This window comes from Microcebus murinus, chromosome 12, assembly GCF_040939455.1.
Source record: "Microcebus murinus isolate Inina chromosome 12, M.murinus_Inina_mat1.0, whole genome shotgun sequence".
NCBI lineage: Eukaryota > Metazoa > Chordata > Mammalia > Primates > Cheirogaleidae > Microcebus > Microcebus murinus.
Window position 1 is genome coordinate 87468333 of NC_134115.1, and position 14473 is coordinate 87482805.

General features: G+C 51.0%; 1 protein-coding gene across 4 annotated transcripts in view; it reads left to right on the top strand.

Annotated features, from left to right (window-relative positions):
* The window catches only part of LRRC8A (leucine rich repeat containing 8 VRAC subunit A), a 32795-nt gene that overhangs the window by 10923 nt on the left and 7399 nt on the right, over nt 1-14473 (top strand). For 3 of the 4 annotated variants that reach the window (XR_001155854.3, XM_012772164.2, XM_076009106.1), the window contains one exon: nt 10061-12225. Coding sequence is in view for 3 of the 4 variants with exons in the window: in XM_012772164.2 (XP_012627618.1) it covers nt 10069-12225 (2157 nt within the window). In the remaining variant the exon portion in view is untranslated. Of the gene's footprint in view, nt 1-7044; nt 7099-10060; nt 12226-14473 lie in introns of all 4 variants that reach the window. The other variant, XM_012772165.2, reaches the window with a different exon arrangement.

Consider the following 14473-nt stretch of genomic DNA (forward strand, 5'->3'; position numbering starts at 1 on the left):
CCAGGCAGCAAGGTGCTCCCTTGTTCTGTAGTGTCCTCAGAGGCCAAGGAGCAGGCAGGCTGGAAGGAGGAGTAGCAGCTGCTGCCCTGATACCTGGTAACTGGCACAGTAGTGGCTGCCTGCTAAGCATTCACAGGTGTGAGGACAGGGCAAGGACTAGCCATGCAGGGTAAAAATGCATGATTGTTTTGGTAAATTTGGTGTGATGAAGTAGTTTAAGCATACTGGGCACACTGGCACCCACCTATAGTCCCAGCTGCTCAAGAGGCTGAAGTGGGAGGTTTGCTTGAGCCCAGAAGTTCGAAACCACCCTGGGAACATAGCAAGACTCTGTCTCAAATAAATAGCCTAGTGCAGTGGCTTACACCTGTAATCCCAGCACTTTGGGAGGCCGAGGCAGGAGGATCATTTGAACCTAGGAGTTCGAGACCAGCCTGCAACATAGTGAGATCCCTATGGAAAAAAATTTTAAAATTAGACATGTTGGCATGCACCTATAGTCCTAGCTACTGGGGAGGCTATACCAGGAGGATCACTGGAGCCAAGAGTTTGAGGTTACAGTGAGCTATGATGATGCCACTGCACTCCAGCCTGGAAGACAGCAACACCCTGTCTCTAAAAAAAATTCTAAATTAATTAATTAATTTTAAAAAAGAAATAATTTAAGCACATAGGAAAGTATAAAGACTAGAACAAGCCAGGCACAGTGGATCACACCTGTAAGCCTAGCACTTTGGGAGGCCAAGGCAAGAGGATCAGTTGAGGCCAGGAGTTTGAGACCAGCCTGAGCAACATAATGAGACCTCATCTCTACAAAAAAAATTAACAAGTAGCCAGGTGTGGTGGCACGTGCCTGTAATCCCAGCTACTTGGGAGACTGAAGCAGAAGGACCACTTGCCTAGGAGTTTGAGGTTGCAATGAAGTATGATGATACCACTGTACTCTAGCCTGGGTAACAGACTGAGACCCTGTCTCCAACAAACAAAGACTAGGACAGATATTTCTGTATCCAGAATTCAGCTTTGTCAGACCTTAATGTTTTGTGGTAATTGCTTCAGATGCACACGTGCACGTGCACATGCATGTAAATAAAATACTTCAAGCACAATTGAAGCCTTTTCTCCAGTCCCATTTTCTTCCCTCCCTAGATGAAATTACTATCTTGATTTGGTGACTTTCCATGCATGGTTTTATACCTTCACTATACTTGTATATATCCGTTATAGAAAATCTCGTAGAATATGTGTATCGTTCTACAACTTGTTTTTGGATCAACGTTGTTTTTGAGGTTTATCCAAACTGATACGTAGCTTTATCAATTAAATCAATTAACTTTAATTGATTTAAAGCATTCCACTGTATGAATAGAACAATTTATTCTTTCTTCTGTTGATGAAAGTATAGGTTGTTGCCAGTTTTTTGCTGTTAGAGACAACTATTTAGTGAGCATTCTTTTTTTTCTTTTTTTTGAGACAGAGTCTCACTGCTTTGGCCAGGCTAGAGTGAGTGCCATGGCGTCAGCCTAGCTCACAGCAACCTCAAACTCCTGGGCTCAAGCAATCCTGCTGCCTCAGCCTCCCGAGTAGCTGGGACTACAGGCATGCGCCACCTTGCCCGGCTCATTTTTTCTATATATATTAGTTGGCCAGTTAATTTGTTTCTATTTATAGTAGAGACGGGGTCTCGCTCTTGCTCAGGCTGGTTTCGAACTCCTGGCCTCGAGCAATCCGCTCACCTCGGCCTCCCAGAGTGCTAGGATTACAGGCATGAGCCACTGCCTGTAAAGAAGATACAGATTCTTGTCTGTATCTTCTCACCTGTGTGCAAAGCAGCTAAGATGTATAACAAAGAGAGAAATTGCAGGGTTGTAGAGTATGTACTTTGTAAGTTCTCATCTAGGAGTTCACATTTTTTGCCAATCAGAGGGCGTGAAATGACATCTGATTGTTTTAATTTACATTCTTTGATTATTAATGTGGTTAAGAATTATTTCATGCATTAATTTCCATTTGTGTTTTTCCCCTGTGAATTGCCTATTCATATATTTTGTCATTTCCCCTCATTGGATTGTCTTATGTTTGTAGGAGTTCTATATTTATTCTAGATATTAATCCTATGGTAGTTTTTTGTTTGTTTGTTTATAATCCTTTTTTTTTAAATTTTAACGTATTATGGGGGTACAAGTGTTAAGGTTACATATATTGCCCATGCCCCCCTACCCCCTCGAGTAAGAGCTTCAAGCCTGTCCATCCCCCAAATGTTGCACATCTTACTCGTGGTTGTATATACCCATCCCCTCCTACCCCCTCCCAATCCTATGGTAGTTTTATACACTTTGGAAATATCTCTTCCTAGTGTTTGGCTTCTTTTCACTTGTTTATTACTCTGTCCTTTCATGTGCATATGTTTTAACTTTAATGTGATTAGTATATCAGTCTTTTCCTGTAAGGGTTTGTACATTGTGTGGCAAGCTATTCTCCCTTGTCTCAATGACATTAAGATAGTCTCTTAGATTTTTCTTTGAACATTTTCAAGTTTTGCCTTGAGTCTTTAATTCATTGGAATTTGTTTTTGTGTAAGAAGGGAGATGGGGCTGTATATGCTTTTTCATGTGAGAGCCCACACTGCTTATGGACACCCATTCTTTTCCCCTAACCTGCAAAGCCTACACTCTCTTGTCTAAGTCTACAGAAGCTTGGGGAACTGTTCCCACATTCTTTCTTCAGTTATTTTGGTCCACCCATCTATCCATACCAGTGTTGGTTTCATTCCTACGGCCTTATAGTAAGTTTTACTATCTGGAAGGGTGTCTCTTCCTACCTTATTCTCTCAAATGTCTTAGCTATTTTTGATTCTTTGAAATAGTGATTTTTAAAAATTGTTTTTAGGCTCAGCACTGTGGCTCATGCTTGTAAACCCAACATTTTGGGAGGCTGAGGCGGGAGGGTCACTTGAGGCCATGAGTTCAAGGCTGCAGTGAGCTGATTGCACTGCATTCTAGCCTGGGCAACAGAGCAAGACCCTGTCTCTTTAAAAAAAATCATTTTTCTTAATTATCTGAGTAACTTGTACTTATAATAAAAAACAGAAGCAAATTTGGGGTGAAAAAGGATTATAAACAGCACCACAGAGAGAGAGAGTGTGTATAATTTATGGCTGAGTGGATACTCTACACAGTTTTATTACCTACTTTTTGCATTTAACATATTTTGAACATTTTCTCATGGCATCAAGTGTTTTGCTCTAATGTGTTTTCATTATTGTATAGTATTCCATCCTTTGATCATTTAGTAAGTAATTAACCATTCACCTAATAACAAGCACCTAGTTTTTTCCCAGTTCTTCTGGGATGTAAACAGCACTGTTGATGAACATTCCCGTGACTGAATCTTTATCCTAGAGTCTTTCCCAGACATCTGCCATCCTCCTCACTATCTCTCCTTCCTGGGCTCAGTCCAATTCAGCAACTTCTACTCTGCCCTCCATATCTGAGTTCTGCTCAAAGGGCTTGGGATGAGTCTGAAATGGTCCCTGTCCTGCAAAGCTCCCAGCCTCCCCCTGCTCCGCCCCCACGGTGGTCTCTTGCCACTGCCTCTTGAGTTTACCCGGGTGCAGCCAGGGACCTCCCACCTCACTGTTAATCCCTGACTTTAAGGAGCAGTCTTCAGCAGAAACTGATGCGTCTGTTCTGGAAGGAAGAAAAATAGTTAGGCGAGAGCCCAGAGGACAGCAAAGCGTACATCTTTTTTGTCTTTTCTCAGCCACCCAGATTTCAAACCCTTTAATCTTTGTCTTCTATTCAGGATTCTCTGCAAATTCTCCTCTTCTTGGGGCAGATACCTGGCGTGACCTGTCTCTCTGTTGTTGCCTTCCAAAACCACCCTCTCAAAGCTACAAAGAACACCTAATCCCCACACTGAGAACTGCGTCTTTCTTTCTTTTTTTTAAGGCTATATTTATTTAACATTCTGTACTATTTTTTAATCACCAAGATAATGCGTGCTGATTAAAGCTAGTTTCCATTTTAGATTTCTGCTTCCTATTTTCTCTCCAAGGTGCAGGAAGTGCTGGTCAAGGGTTTATCAATATGGGATTGTGTCTGTTCACTTTTCTGGATCTTGCTTTTTTCCAAAAGGGCGGTATGTGAAGAGCTGAGTCATTCCACTAGAAAGGCCCTGTCCCATTCCAGTGGCTTCTTTAACTCACTAGGGTGTGCTTCTTGCCCACCTACTGTGCGCCAGGCTCCACCTAACTCTGTCTCTTGGCCAGGTATCTATCTGGGAGCCCTCTGGCTGGTTTTCCCTCTTCCATTTCCTGCCCCAACTCTCCCACACACTTTTCATTCACTCATCCCACTGAAGCCAGGATTGTTGGGGCATGGAGGCTGGGGGGAAATGGAGGGCCCTGTCTGTTTTGCTCTCACCTCCTCACTCCCACCCCTGGCTCTGGCCCCAAACCTGGTATGTGTTCAGTATTTCAGGCTTTAGCCTTTCAACAGCCCTGTGAGGCAGGGCCTGTCCTTTGCCCCATCCCACAGATGGGGGAACTGAGGCTCTGAGAGATAAAGTCACCTACCCTGGATCACAAGTGGCAGAGCCCAGGCTGGCCCAGACCAGTCCTCACACTTCTAAGAGCACATCTTCAATGCTGTGCAGGGTCCTGCTCTCCACCTGTCTGAGGCCCCGCTACAGGTGATTTGGGAAACCCCATGTCTGTGACTGTCATGATAGTCCTGAGAGCTCTGCAGGGCATTTGTCACCATCCCCATGTAACGGATGGGGAACCTCCCCCAAGGGGCCCTCGACCTGGACAGCACCTCCTCTCTGCTGGATAAAAGCAGGAGTGTTCGGGGACAAGGGGTATCTGTGGTGGCAGCAGTGGCTCTGGGGTCACAGCCCTGCTGTCTGATGTGGGGTGGGCTGCAGGTAAAGGAGAAGGAAGAGTCCAGACTTGGGCAGTGCCTGGGCTACACAATCCTTGGTACCTCGGTCTCCTTTTTACACAATGTGGCCACATCTCTGAGATTCTCCACTCCCTTCCAGACAGGAAGACTAAGGCCTGGGAGAGAAGCTGTTCCACACTTCAGCTAGAGGCAGTGCCAGCTACGGAGGACTAATTACAGGGAGAGGACAAATACACTGCCTGTGGGAAACTTTCTTAAAAAGGACAGTTTTCATAACTTAGAGAAAGGCCCCTGCTTCCCTGAATATGCCCCCTTCCCCTCCTGGTGCTTTTCTGACCACACCGAGATGTGCCCCAGTGGTGGCTGTCGAGTGGGGTCTGCCACATCTGAGGGTACCCCCCCAATCTGGGTCTGAAGGCTGCCTCTGTTCGAAACCAGCCTGAGCAAGAGCGAGACCCTGTCTCTACTATAAATAGAAAGAAATTAATTGGCCAACTGATATATATAGAAAAAATTAGCTGGGCAAGGTGGCGCATGCCTGTAGTCCCAGCTACTTAGGAGGCTGAAGCAGGAGGCTCGCTTGAGCCCAGGAGTTTGAGGTTGCTGTGAGCTAGGCTGACGCCACAGCACTCGCTCTAGCCTGGGCAACAAAGTGAGACTTTGTCTAAAAAAAAAAAATTTTTGAAAATTTAGCCAGGCATGGTGGTGTACGCCTGTAGTCCCAGCTACTAGGGAGGCTGAAGGAGGAGGATCACTTGAGCCCTGGAGTTGGAGGCTGCAGTGAGCAAGAAGGAAATTTTGAACTGCTATAATGTGGGTGAACCTTGAGGACACTATGCTAAGTGACATAAGCCAGTTACAAAAGGACAAATACTGTATGGTTCCAGTTACGTGAAGTCCCTAGAGTTGTCAGATTCATAGAGACAGAAAGTAGATGGGGGTTGTCAGAGGATGGGGCAGGGAGGTTAGTGATTGATGGGTGCAGAGTTTCAGTCTCACAAGATGGGAAGGATGGTGGCGATGGCTGCACGACAGTGTCAGTGTGCTATCTGCCACTGAACTGTGCACATAAACATGGCTAAGATGGCAAGTTTTGTTATGTGTATTTTACCACAATGTAAAACAGTTGAGAAGAATGGACCTGGAAACAGTGGGCACCTCCTGGCTTCTTTGAGGGTTCTGGCCTTAGCCCCCATCATCTGGCTGTGACAGGGAGCTGCTCTCATGTGGGTATCTGGTCACTGAGTCTCCCAGCTCCTGGGCAGGTCCCTGCACTGGGGCTCCTTCCCTGTGGGATTCGGGATCCCTTCCTGCCCGAGGGCCCCAGGGCTGGGCAGGAAGCAGGCAGGTCTGGGCCAGGCTGGCCTCAGCTTCCTGCTCCACCCCAGCCCACACCCACCCGAAACTGCTGCCTCCCCACCACACGTGGGGCCCACGCCCTGCACATGCCCACCCTGCCCTGTGCCTTTCAGGTTCTCTGTGGGAGGACATCTGAATTTATTGAGCATCTACTGTGTGCACTAGACTCCAGTCCTCAGAGAGCACGTGGCCTTGCCGAGGTGATAAGGAGGCTGAGGAAGGATGAAAACACCAGCCCAGATACCGCACCACCTGTGCAGTATCATGCCGTTGTGCACGTGTGGAGCCCGCTGCGAGCCAGCCAGCCTGGCCCACAGCTCGGTGCTGGCATTCCTCTTCTATCCTGGGCACAGCCACATGGGGGCCAGCGGCCGGTGCTGGGGTCAGGCAGGCACCTGGTGGTCTCCTGGTGAGGGCCTGGGTGTAGGGCAGGGCGCCTCTTCCCCAGCACCCCTGGGGACTAAAGCCCTGGGTTTGGTGCCTGCACCTTCTTTCCTGATCCCCCCAAAGCCCCAGCAGAGAGAGGCGGCGTTGTATCCAGAGTCACTCAGCAGAAGGGAGTAGGAAACACAGATGCAGCTGGGTGTGACCCCTCCAGACAGGTGATCCTCACAGGTGTGGCCCAGGTGCGAGCTGGACCAGGCCTGCTCTGGACTCCAGGCCTGGCCCCTCTTAGCGCCGCCTCTCTGAATCTCTGTGTCCTCTTCCCCACACGCCCACACAAGACCAAGAGGACCCTGAGGTGGGGGATATACCTTGGTCACTTTTGTTTTCCCCACAGGACCTAGCCAGGGGCTGAATAGAGCCCACACATGCTGCAAGACCAAGGAGGGGGGTAAGTGCTGACAGACCTGAATGGGACACACTGTTCCCTACCTTGGGCAGGTGGTTTAACCTCTGAGCCTCAGGTTCCTTAACCCCTGCAGCGGAGCTGTGAAGGCTTCCTGCCTCAGCGCCAGGAGTCGGGAGGGCGTCCGCAGGGCGAGGTGGCGCCTCAGTGTGAGGAGGCACACCCCACTCCCCTCAGAAATGGAGGGAAGTATTGTAGTATTGCAGCCACATCCTGTCTGCTCATAAAGTGCCCGCACCCCAAATGTCTGGCTCCCTGCCCTTAGCAGTCTCATTCTGATCCTTCACAGAAGGCTGCTGCACACCCTCAGGCCCTTTAGTCTTGTTCCCTCCTCACTTGTGGTCCCCAATCTTTGGGCCCCTGTCCTGGATGAGGACTCAGGGAGCCAGGAAGCAAGGGACGGACAGGCGTCTCTGTGGAGGAGGCTGTGATTCAGCAAGCGCTTTTCCGAGTGCCAGTCTCTCCCGGGAGTGTGGGTGGTGCGTGGGGCCAGCTGGTCATTAGAGGGCCCGGGCCTTCCTGTGGGGCAGGCACTCACCCTGGCCCGTGAGTCCTGGCCTCACTAGGAGGGCCGACCCGTGGGCTGCTGGCTTAAGGTGGGTGGTAGTGTCTGCTGGCCCCACGGTGACCTGAGCTCTGGGAACCCAAGCGGGCCAGGAAGCCGGACTCCTGGGCCCGTCCTCTTGGCACTGCCCGTGTGGGGCCTCAGGCAAGTGGAGAGCAAGCCCCACACAGCGGTGAGGACCGAAGCTCAGCAGTGGAGGGACAGGCCTGCTGCGTTTGGCCACAGCTCTGCCACTCAGTAGCAGGGTGATGCTGGGCAGCTAACTCCACCTCCTTGAGCCTTAGCACCCTCATCTGTGGAATGGGGCCAGTGGCCTTGTCTCCCAGGTGTCAAAGGAACTCCAGGAGAGCCTGTACAGGAGGATTGCCAGAGTCTAGGAGTTCAAGGTTACAGTGAGCTATGGTGATGCCACTGCATTCCAGCCTGGGCAACAGCCAGACCCTGTCTCAAAAATATAAAGATAGAGAGCCTGCAGGGAGGGCCTGCCTAGTGCCTGGCAGACATCTAGGCCCTCAGCAACTGCTGTGACCATCCTACCTCTACTGAGTGCCCTGATTACTCCTGCCTCACACGGGGTCCTGGTCTGCTTCCCTCCTGTCCTCCCTATCCATCCCAGCATTTCCTGGAAAGACTAGGAACAGGAAGCATTTGGCATTTGTACAGAGCTCTTGTTCTTGAGGGGTTTGTTACTATAGTGTTTACTAATATTGTCAGTAATCAAAGGGTGGCCCAGTCCCATCACCTGGGCACCCTGTTCCCTCCCAAGAGAAGCAGATCCATTTGACACGGGTATTTAAAACTCAGTTTAAATTCTAGATTCAGACTTAGAAAATAAAGTATAAATAAAAGCAGTATTTAAAAAAACACATAGAATGGACTAGGCCAGGCCAGTGGCTCATGCCTGTAATCCTAGCACTCTGGGAGGCTGAGGCAGGAGGATTGCTTGAGCTAAGGAGTTTGAGACCAGCCTGAACAAGAGTGAGACCCTATCTCTACCAAAAATAGAAAAATTAGCTGGTTGTGGTGGCACATGCCTGTAGTCCCAGCTACTCAGGAGGCTGAGGCAGGAGGATCACCTGAGCCCAGGGGTTTGAGGTTGCTGTGAGCTATGATGACACCACAGCACTGTAGCTGGAGCAAAAGAGTGAGACTCTGTCTCAAAAAAAAAAAAAAAGAGAGAGAGAGAGGACTAGAAGATTATTACTCAGTGAGAAGTTAAGAGTGGGTAACTCTTGGTGGTGTTTTTACAGGGAATTTCTTTTTTTGCCCTTATGCTTTTTTTTTTCCTCCCTGTTTTGCCCATGTTGAAAATCCCTTATGCTTGTTTATATTTTTCCAGATGTTCTGTAGTGAACATCTAGTGCCTTTTCCCCTTTTGTTACAATCTTCGGGACCATTATATTAATAAGAACAGTCTACCCTGGCAGGGTGAGCACGGATGGCCGAGGAGCAGAGTCCTCCCATGTTTATCTAGTTGGGGCCTCCTGTGTGGCACAGGCTGGATTTCCTGAATGTGGCTTCTGATCCAGCGTTTCCCAAACTTGGCTAATCATTACTGTCACCAAAGCCATATGTTAAAAATCAAATTCCCAGGCTCTACCCAAAACCAGCCAAATTGGGCTCTAGGGGGAGAGTCGGCTGCTACTGCTATTCATTCCTTTACACGCACACAGCCAGAGATGATGTTACATGAAGGCCTCAAAGTGACCAGGGCCCCCAGCTAGGGGTGGAGGGCAGTCTTATTCTCTCATCTCTCTGGCCCCTCACCCAGGAGCCCATCATTACACCTACATGTGTGACATGTAGTCTTCCCTGAGAGCTCCTGGAATCCTGTACACCTGTAACTATGCACACATGTAGAAGTTTTAAACTTCATTATTTGTTTTACAAAAGTGAGTTCATGTTACACCCCTTCTGCATGTTGCTTTCCTCATACTTTGCAGAAATCCCTTTGGATCACTGCTACAGCTTCACAGTGGCTGGTTCTGAGTGAACTGGGAGTTCCACGCAGGCCCCTCTGCTCAATCTAATCATTAAATGGGTGGACTCCAGACGGGAATTCCTGAATGCTCTTACTGGAATGCAGGGGTGGAGAGGGCAGAGAGCAGGGAGGCTGTGCTGGGGAGGTCAGTGGTTCCCTAACCTCACATGCTCAGCCTTCCCGTATGTTACATGGTAGACTGCCCCCCTCCGGGGTGGTTTTCCAGCCCACAGGTGACCACATGGTTTCTGCAGAAGGGCATTTGGCCTATGGAGTGGCCAGGCTTTGACTCCCAGCTAGATTCAATGTGGAAGTATGGACCATTGTCTTCTTTTCCTGACCCTGGGTCCCCAGAGAGCCAGGCCACCCTATGGTAACTCCCTCCTGTGGGTCCCTTTCAGGTTGAACCATGATTCCGGTGACAGAGCTCCGCTACTTTGCGGACACACAGCCGGCCTACCGGATCCTGAAGCCGTGGTGGGATGTGTTCACCGACTACATCTCCATCGTCATGCTGATGATTGCCGTCTTCGGGGGGACACTGCAAGTCACCCAGGACAAGATGATCTGCCTGCCCTGTAAGTGGGTCACCAAGGACTCCTGCAACGACTCGTTCCGGGGGTGGGCAGCCCCTGGCCCAGAGCCCACTTACCCCAATTCCACGATCCTGCCGAGCCCTGATGCGGGCCCAACGGGCATCAAGTATGACCTGGACCGCCACCAGTACAACTATGTGGATGCCGTGTGCTACGAGAACCGGCTGCACTGGTTCGCCAAATACTTCCCTTACCTGGTGCTCCTGCACACTCTCATCTTCCTGGCCTGCAGCAACTTCTGGTTCAAGTTCCCACGCACCAGCTCGAAGCTGGAGCACTTTGTGTCTATCCTGCTCAAGTGCTTCGACTCACCTTGGACCACACGGGCCCTGTCGGAGACAGTGGTGGAGGAGAGCGACCCCAAGCCAGCCTTCAGCAAGATGAATGGCTCCATGGACAAGAAGTCATCAACAGTCAGTGAGGACGTGGAGGCCACCGTGCCCATGCTGCAGCGGACCAAGTCTAGGATCGAGCAGGGCATCGTGGACCGCTCAGAGACAGGTGTACTAGACAAGAAGGAAGGGGAGCAGGCCAAGGCGCTGTTTGAGAAGGTAAAGAAGTTCCGGACCCACGTGGAGGAGGGGGACATCGTGTACCGCCTCTACATGCGGCAGACCATCATCAAGGTGATCAAGTTCATCCTCATCATCTGCTACACCGTCTACTACGTGCACAACATCAAGTTCGACGTGGACTGCACTGTGGACATCGAGAGCCTGACGGGCTACCGCACCTATCGGTGCGCCCACCCTCTGGCCACGCTCTTCAAGATCCTGGCGTCCTTCTACATCAGCCTGGTCATCTTCTACGGCCTCATCTGTATGTACACGCTCTGGTGGATGCTGCGGCGCTCCCTCAAGAAGTACTCGTTCGAGTCCATCCGTGAGGAGAGCAGCTACAGTGACATCCCCGACGTCAAGAACGACTTTGCCTTCATGCTGCACCTCATCGACCAGTACGACCCTCTGTACTCCAAGCGCTTCGCCGTCTTCCTGTCGGAGGTGAGTGAGAACAAGCTGCGGCAGCTGAACCTCAACAACGAGTGGACGCTAGACAAGCTGCGGCAGCGGCTCACCAAAAACGCACAGGACAAGCTGGAGCTGCACCTGTTCATGCTCAGCGGCATCCCGGACACCGTGTTTGACCTGGTGGAGCTGGAGGTTCTGAAGCTGGAGCTGATCCCCGACGTGACCATCCCGCCCAGCATTGCCCAGCTCACGGGCCTCAAGGAGCTGTGGCTCTACCACACGGCCGCCAAGATCGAGGCTCCCGCCCTGGCCTTCCTGCGCGAGAACCTGCGGGCACTGCACATCAAGTTCACTGACATCAAGGAGATCCCACTGTGGATCTACAGCCTGAAGACGCTGGAGGAGCTGCACCTGACCGGCAACCTGAGCGCCGAGAACAACCGCTACATCGTCATTGACGGGCTGCGGGAGCTCAAGCGCCTCAAGGTGCTCCGGCTCAAGAGCAACCTGAGCAAGCTGCCGCAGGTGGTCACGGACGTGGGCGTGCACCTGCAGAAGCTGTCCATCAACAACGAGGGCACCAAGCTCATCGTCCTCAACAGCCTCAAGAAGATGGTGAACCTTACCGAGCTGGAGCTGATCCGCTGCGACCTGGAGCGCATCCCCCACTCCATCTTCAGCCTCCACAACCTGCAGGAGATTGATCTCAAGGACAACAACCTCAAGACGATCGAGGAGATCATCAGCTTCCAGCACCTGCACCGCCTCACCTGCCTTAAGCTGTGGTACAACCACATCGCCTACATCCCCATCCAGATCGGCAACCTCACCAACCTGGAGCGCCTCTACCTGAACCGCAACAAGATCGAGAAGATCCCCACCCAGCTCTTCTACTGCCGCAAGCTGCGCTACCTGGACCTCAGCCACAACAACCTGACCTTCCTCCCCGCCGACATTGGCCTCCTGCAGAACCTCCAGAATCTGGCCGTCACGGCCAACCGGGTGAGTGGCCCGGCCATGGCTCAGTGTGTGGCTGGGTGGGCGACTGGCTGTGGCCTGTGGTGGGATGCTCAGGAGCCCCAACGTCTAGGAGAGCTGATGCTCCTGGGTGTGAAGTCCTCACTGGGTTCTTCAGAACCACTAGGAGGGAGTTGAAGACACAGACTCCCAGGCCAGGCGCGGTGGCTCACGCCTGTAATCCTAGCACTCTGGGAGCCCAAGGTGGGCGGATTGCTCGAGGTCAGGAGTTCTAAACCAGCCTGAGCAAGAGCAAGACCCCGTCTCTACTATAAATAGAAAGAAATTAATTGGCCAACTAATATATATAGAAAAAATTAGCCGGGCATGGTGGCGCATGCCTGTAGTCCCAGCTACTCAGGAGGCTGAGGCAGGAGGATCGCTTGAGCCCAGGAGATTGAGGTTGCTGTGAGCTAGGCTGACACCATGGCACTCACTCTAGCCTGGGCAACAAAGCGAGACTCTATCTCAAAAAAAAAATCCAGACTCCCAGGCCCCACCACAGACCTGCTGAATCAGAATCTCTGGGCTTGGGAGCCTATCTTTGCCACAAAATGCTGCGGAGTTCTTCTGCCAGGAGAGGTGGTATGGCCAGGCAGTGCCTGTCCCCAAGATGGCCTTGAAACAGGTTCTTCTCCTGCTGGGATGTGTATGGGCAGGAGCTCCAAGGCCCATGGTTCTCTGTTAGGGCAGTTGGTGGGAGACAGGACTTAGCCCAGAGCTTGTGGTATCTTCCTCAGCTCATTCCAGAACAGATTTGGATCAAAGGGGCCAATCTGCATCCACCAGAGACAGAAATTGGGGTGGCCTGTGCTGGCTGAGGTGAAGTCAGACGGTGCAGCTCCCAGCATGGCTCACGTCCCTCCTGTACACCGGGCTGGTGAAGGGCGGAGCTGGGCTGAGATGAGGCTGGCTTGTCACCACTTGCCTTTCTGGAGAGGAAATTGTGCAGACCATTACTGCTGGCAGTACGGGAGGCCATGCCCTCAAGATGCCCTTGAGACTGTTGGTGGCCCCTGTGCACCAGTCCCTTGCTTTGCTGGGGAAGCCCCCACCGAAGGGCACCTTGGTGGAGGCAGGCAGGGTGGGGTACTCCTGTGGCTTTGTGGTACAGCCTTCACAACAGAAACAAAGCCGCAGCCACTGGGGGGACCTACCCCTGCCTGCCCCTCTTGGGGACCTACAGGGCTTCCTAGGCCTTACTTTCAGGTGGAGATTCTTGCAGCAAGGAGATGGGAATGGAAGCTTGAGGCCAGGGGCCTGGAGACAGACTGAGAGCTGCTTCAGCCACCACCTTTTTTTTTTTTTATTGAGACAATCTCGCTCTGTCACCTTGGCTAGAGTGCAGTGGTGTCATCATAGCTCTCTGCAGCCTCAAACTCCTGGCCTCAAGCAGTCCTCCCGCCTCAGCCTCCCAAAGCGCTTGGCCAAGCCACCACCTTTGCCTGTGGTGTAATAGCCCTAAGGCAGCCCCTGTTGATTTATTAAGCACTTGCTCTGTGTCCTTGCTGTGCCAGGCAAACTGCTGCCATCCGCCTCCCACCAGCATTGCTGAGTCCTAGCATCAAGAGCTACCGTGTTTCCCTGAAAATAAGACCTACCCATAAAATAAGTCCTAGCAGGATTTCCAAGCATTTGCATAAGATAAGCCCTACCCAAAAATAAGACCTAGTGATGGGTGTGGCTACGCAGCGCATCCGCACAACCCATGCATTTCCTCACGGAGCAGGAAAGAAGATGAGCAGCCCTTCTCATCTGCCCCATGAGAGCTTTAGTGCTCGACATGAGAGATTGGGGCCAATGGTTCTAAAGGAAATAGAGTTGCAAGAAGTTCAGGATGGAATTCGGAGTTTGCAGAGTTATGATGATGTTCCAGAAGAAGAGGACTTAACTATATTTGAATAAATGTAGATTGTTGCACTGTACTTAAAAAAAATAACACATCCCCTGAAAATAAGCCCTAGGGTGTCCTCTTGAGGAAAGATAAATATAATACCCTGTCTTATTTTCAGCACGGTATCTGTGGCAGCCTCAGATGCTGAGGAAGGTGGCCCCTGAAATGCCCGTCCTGTCCTTCTCCAGCGTCACTCAGACTGGAGGGTTCCGGCCCTCCAGATCCCTCACAGCTTAGAAGCTGTCCTCTTCCTCAAGTTTTTTTTTATTTTTTTTACTGTTCAAAATCATCTTTATTCATTTGGCTACTTGTTTAACCCTTCGCCCCTTCCTCTGCCCC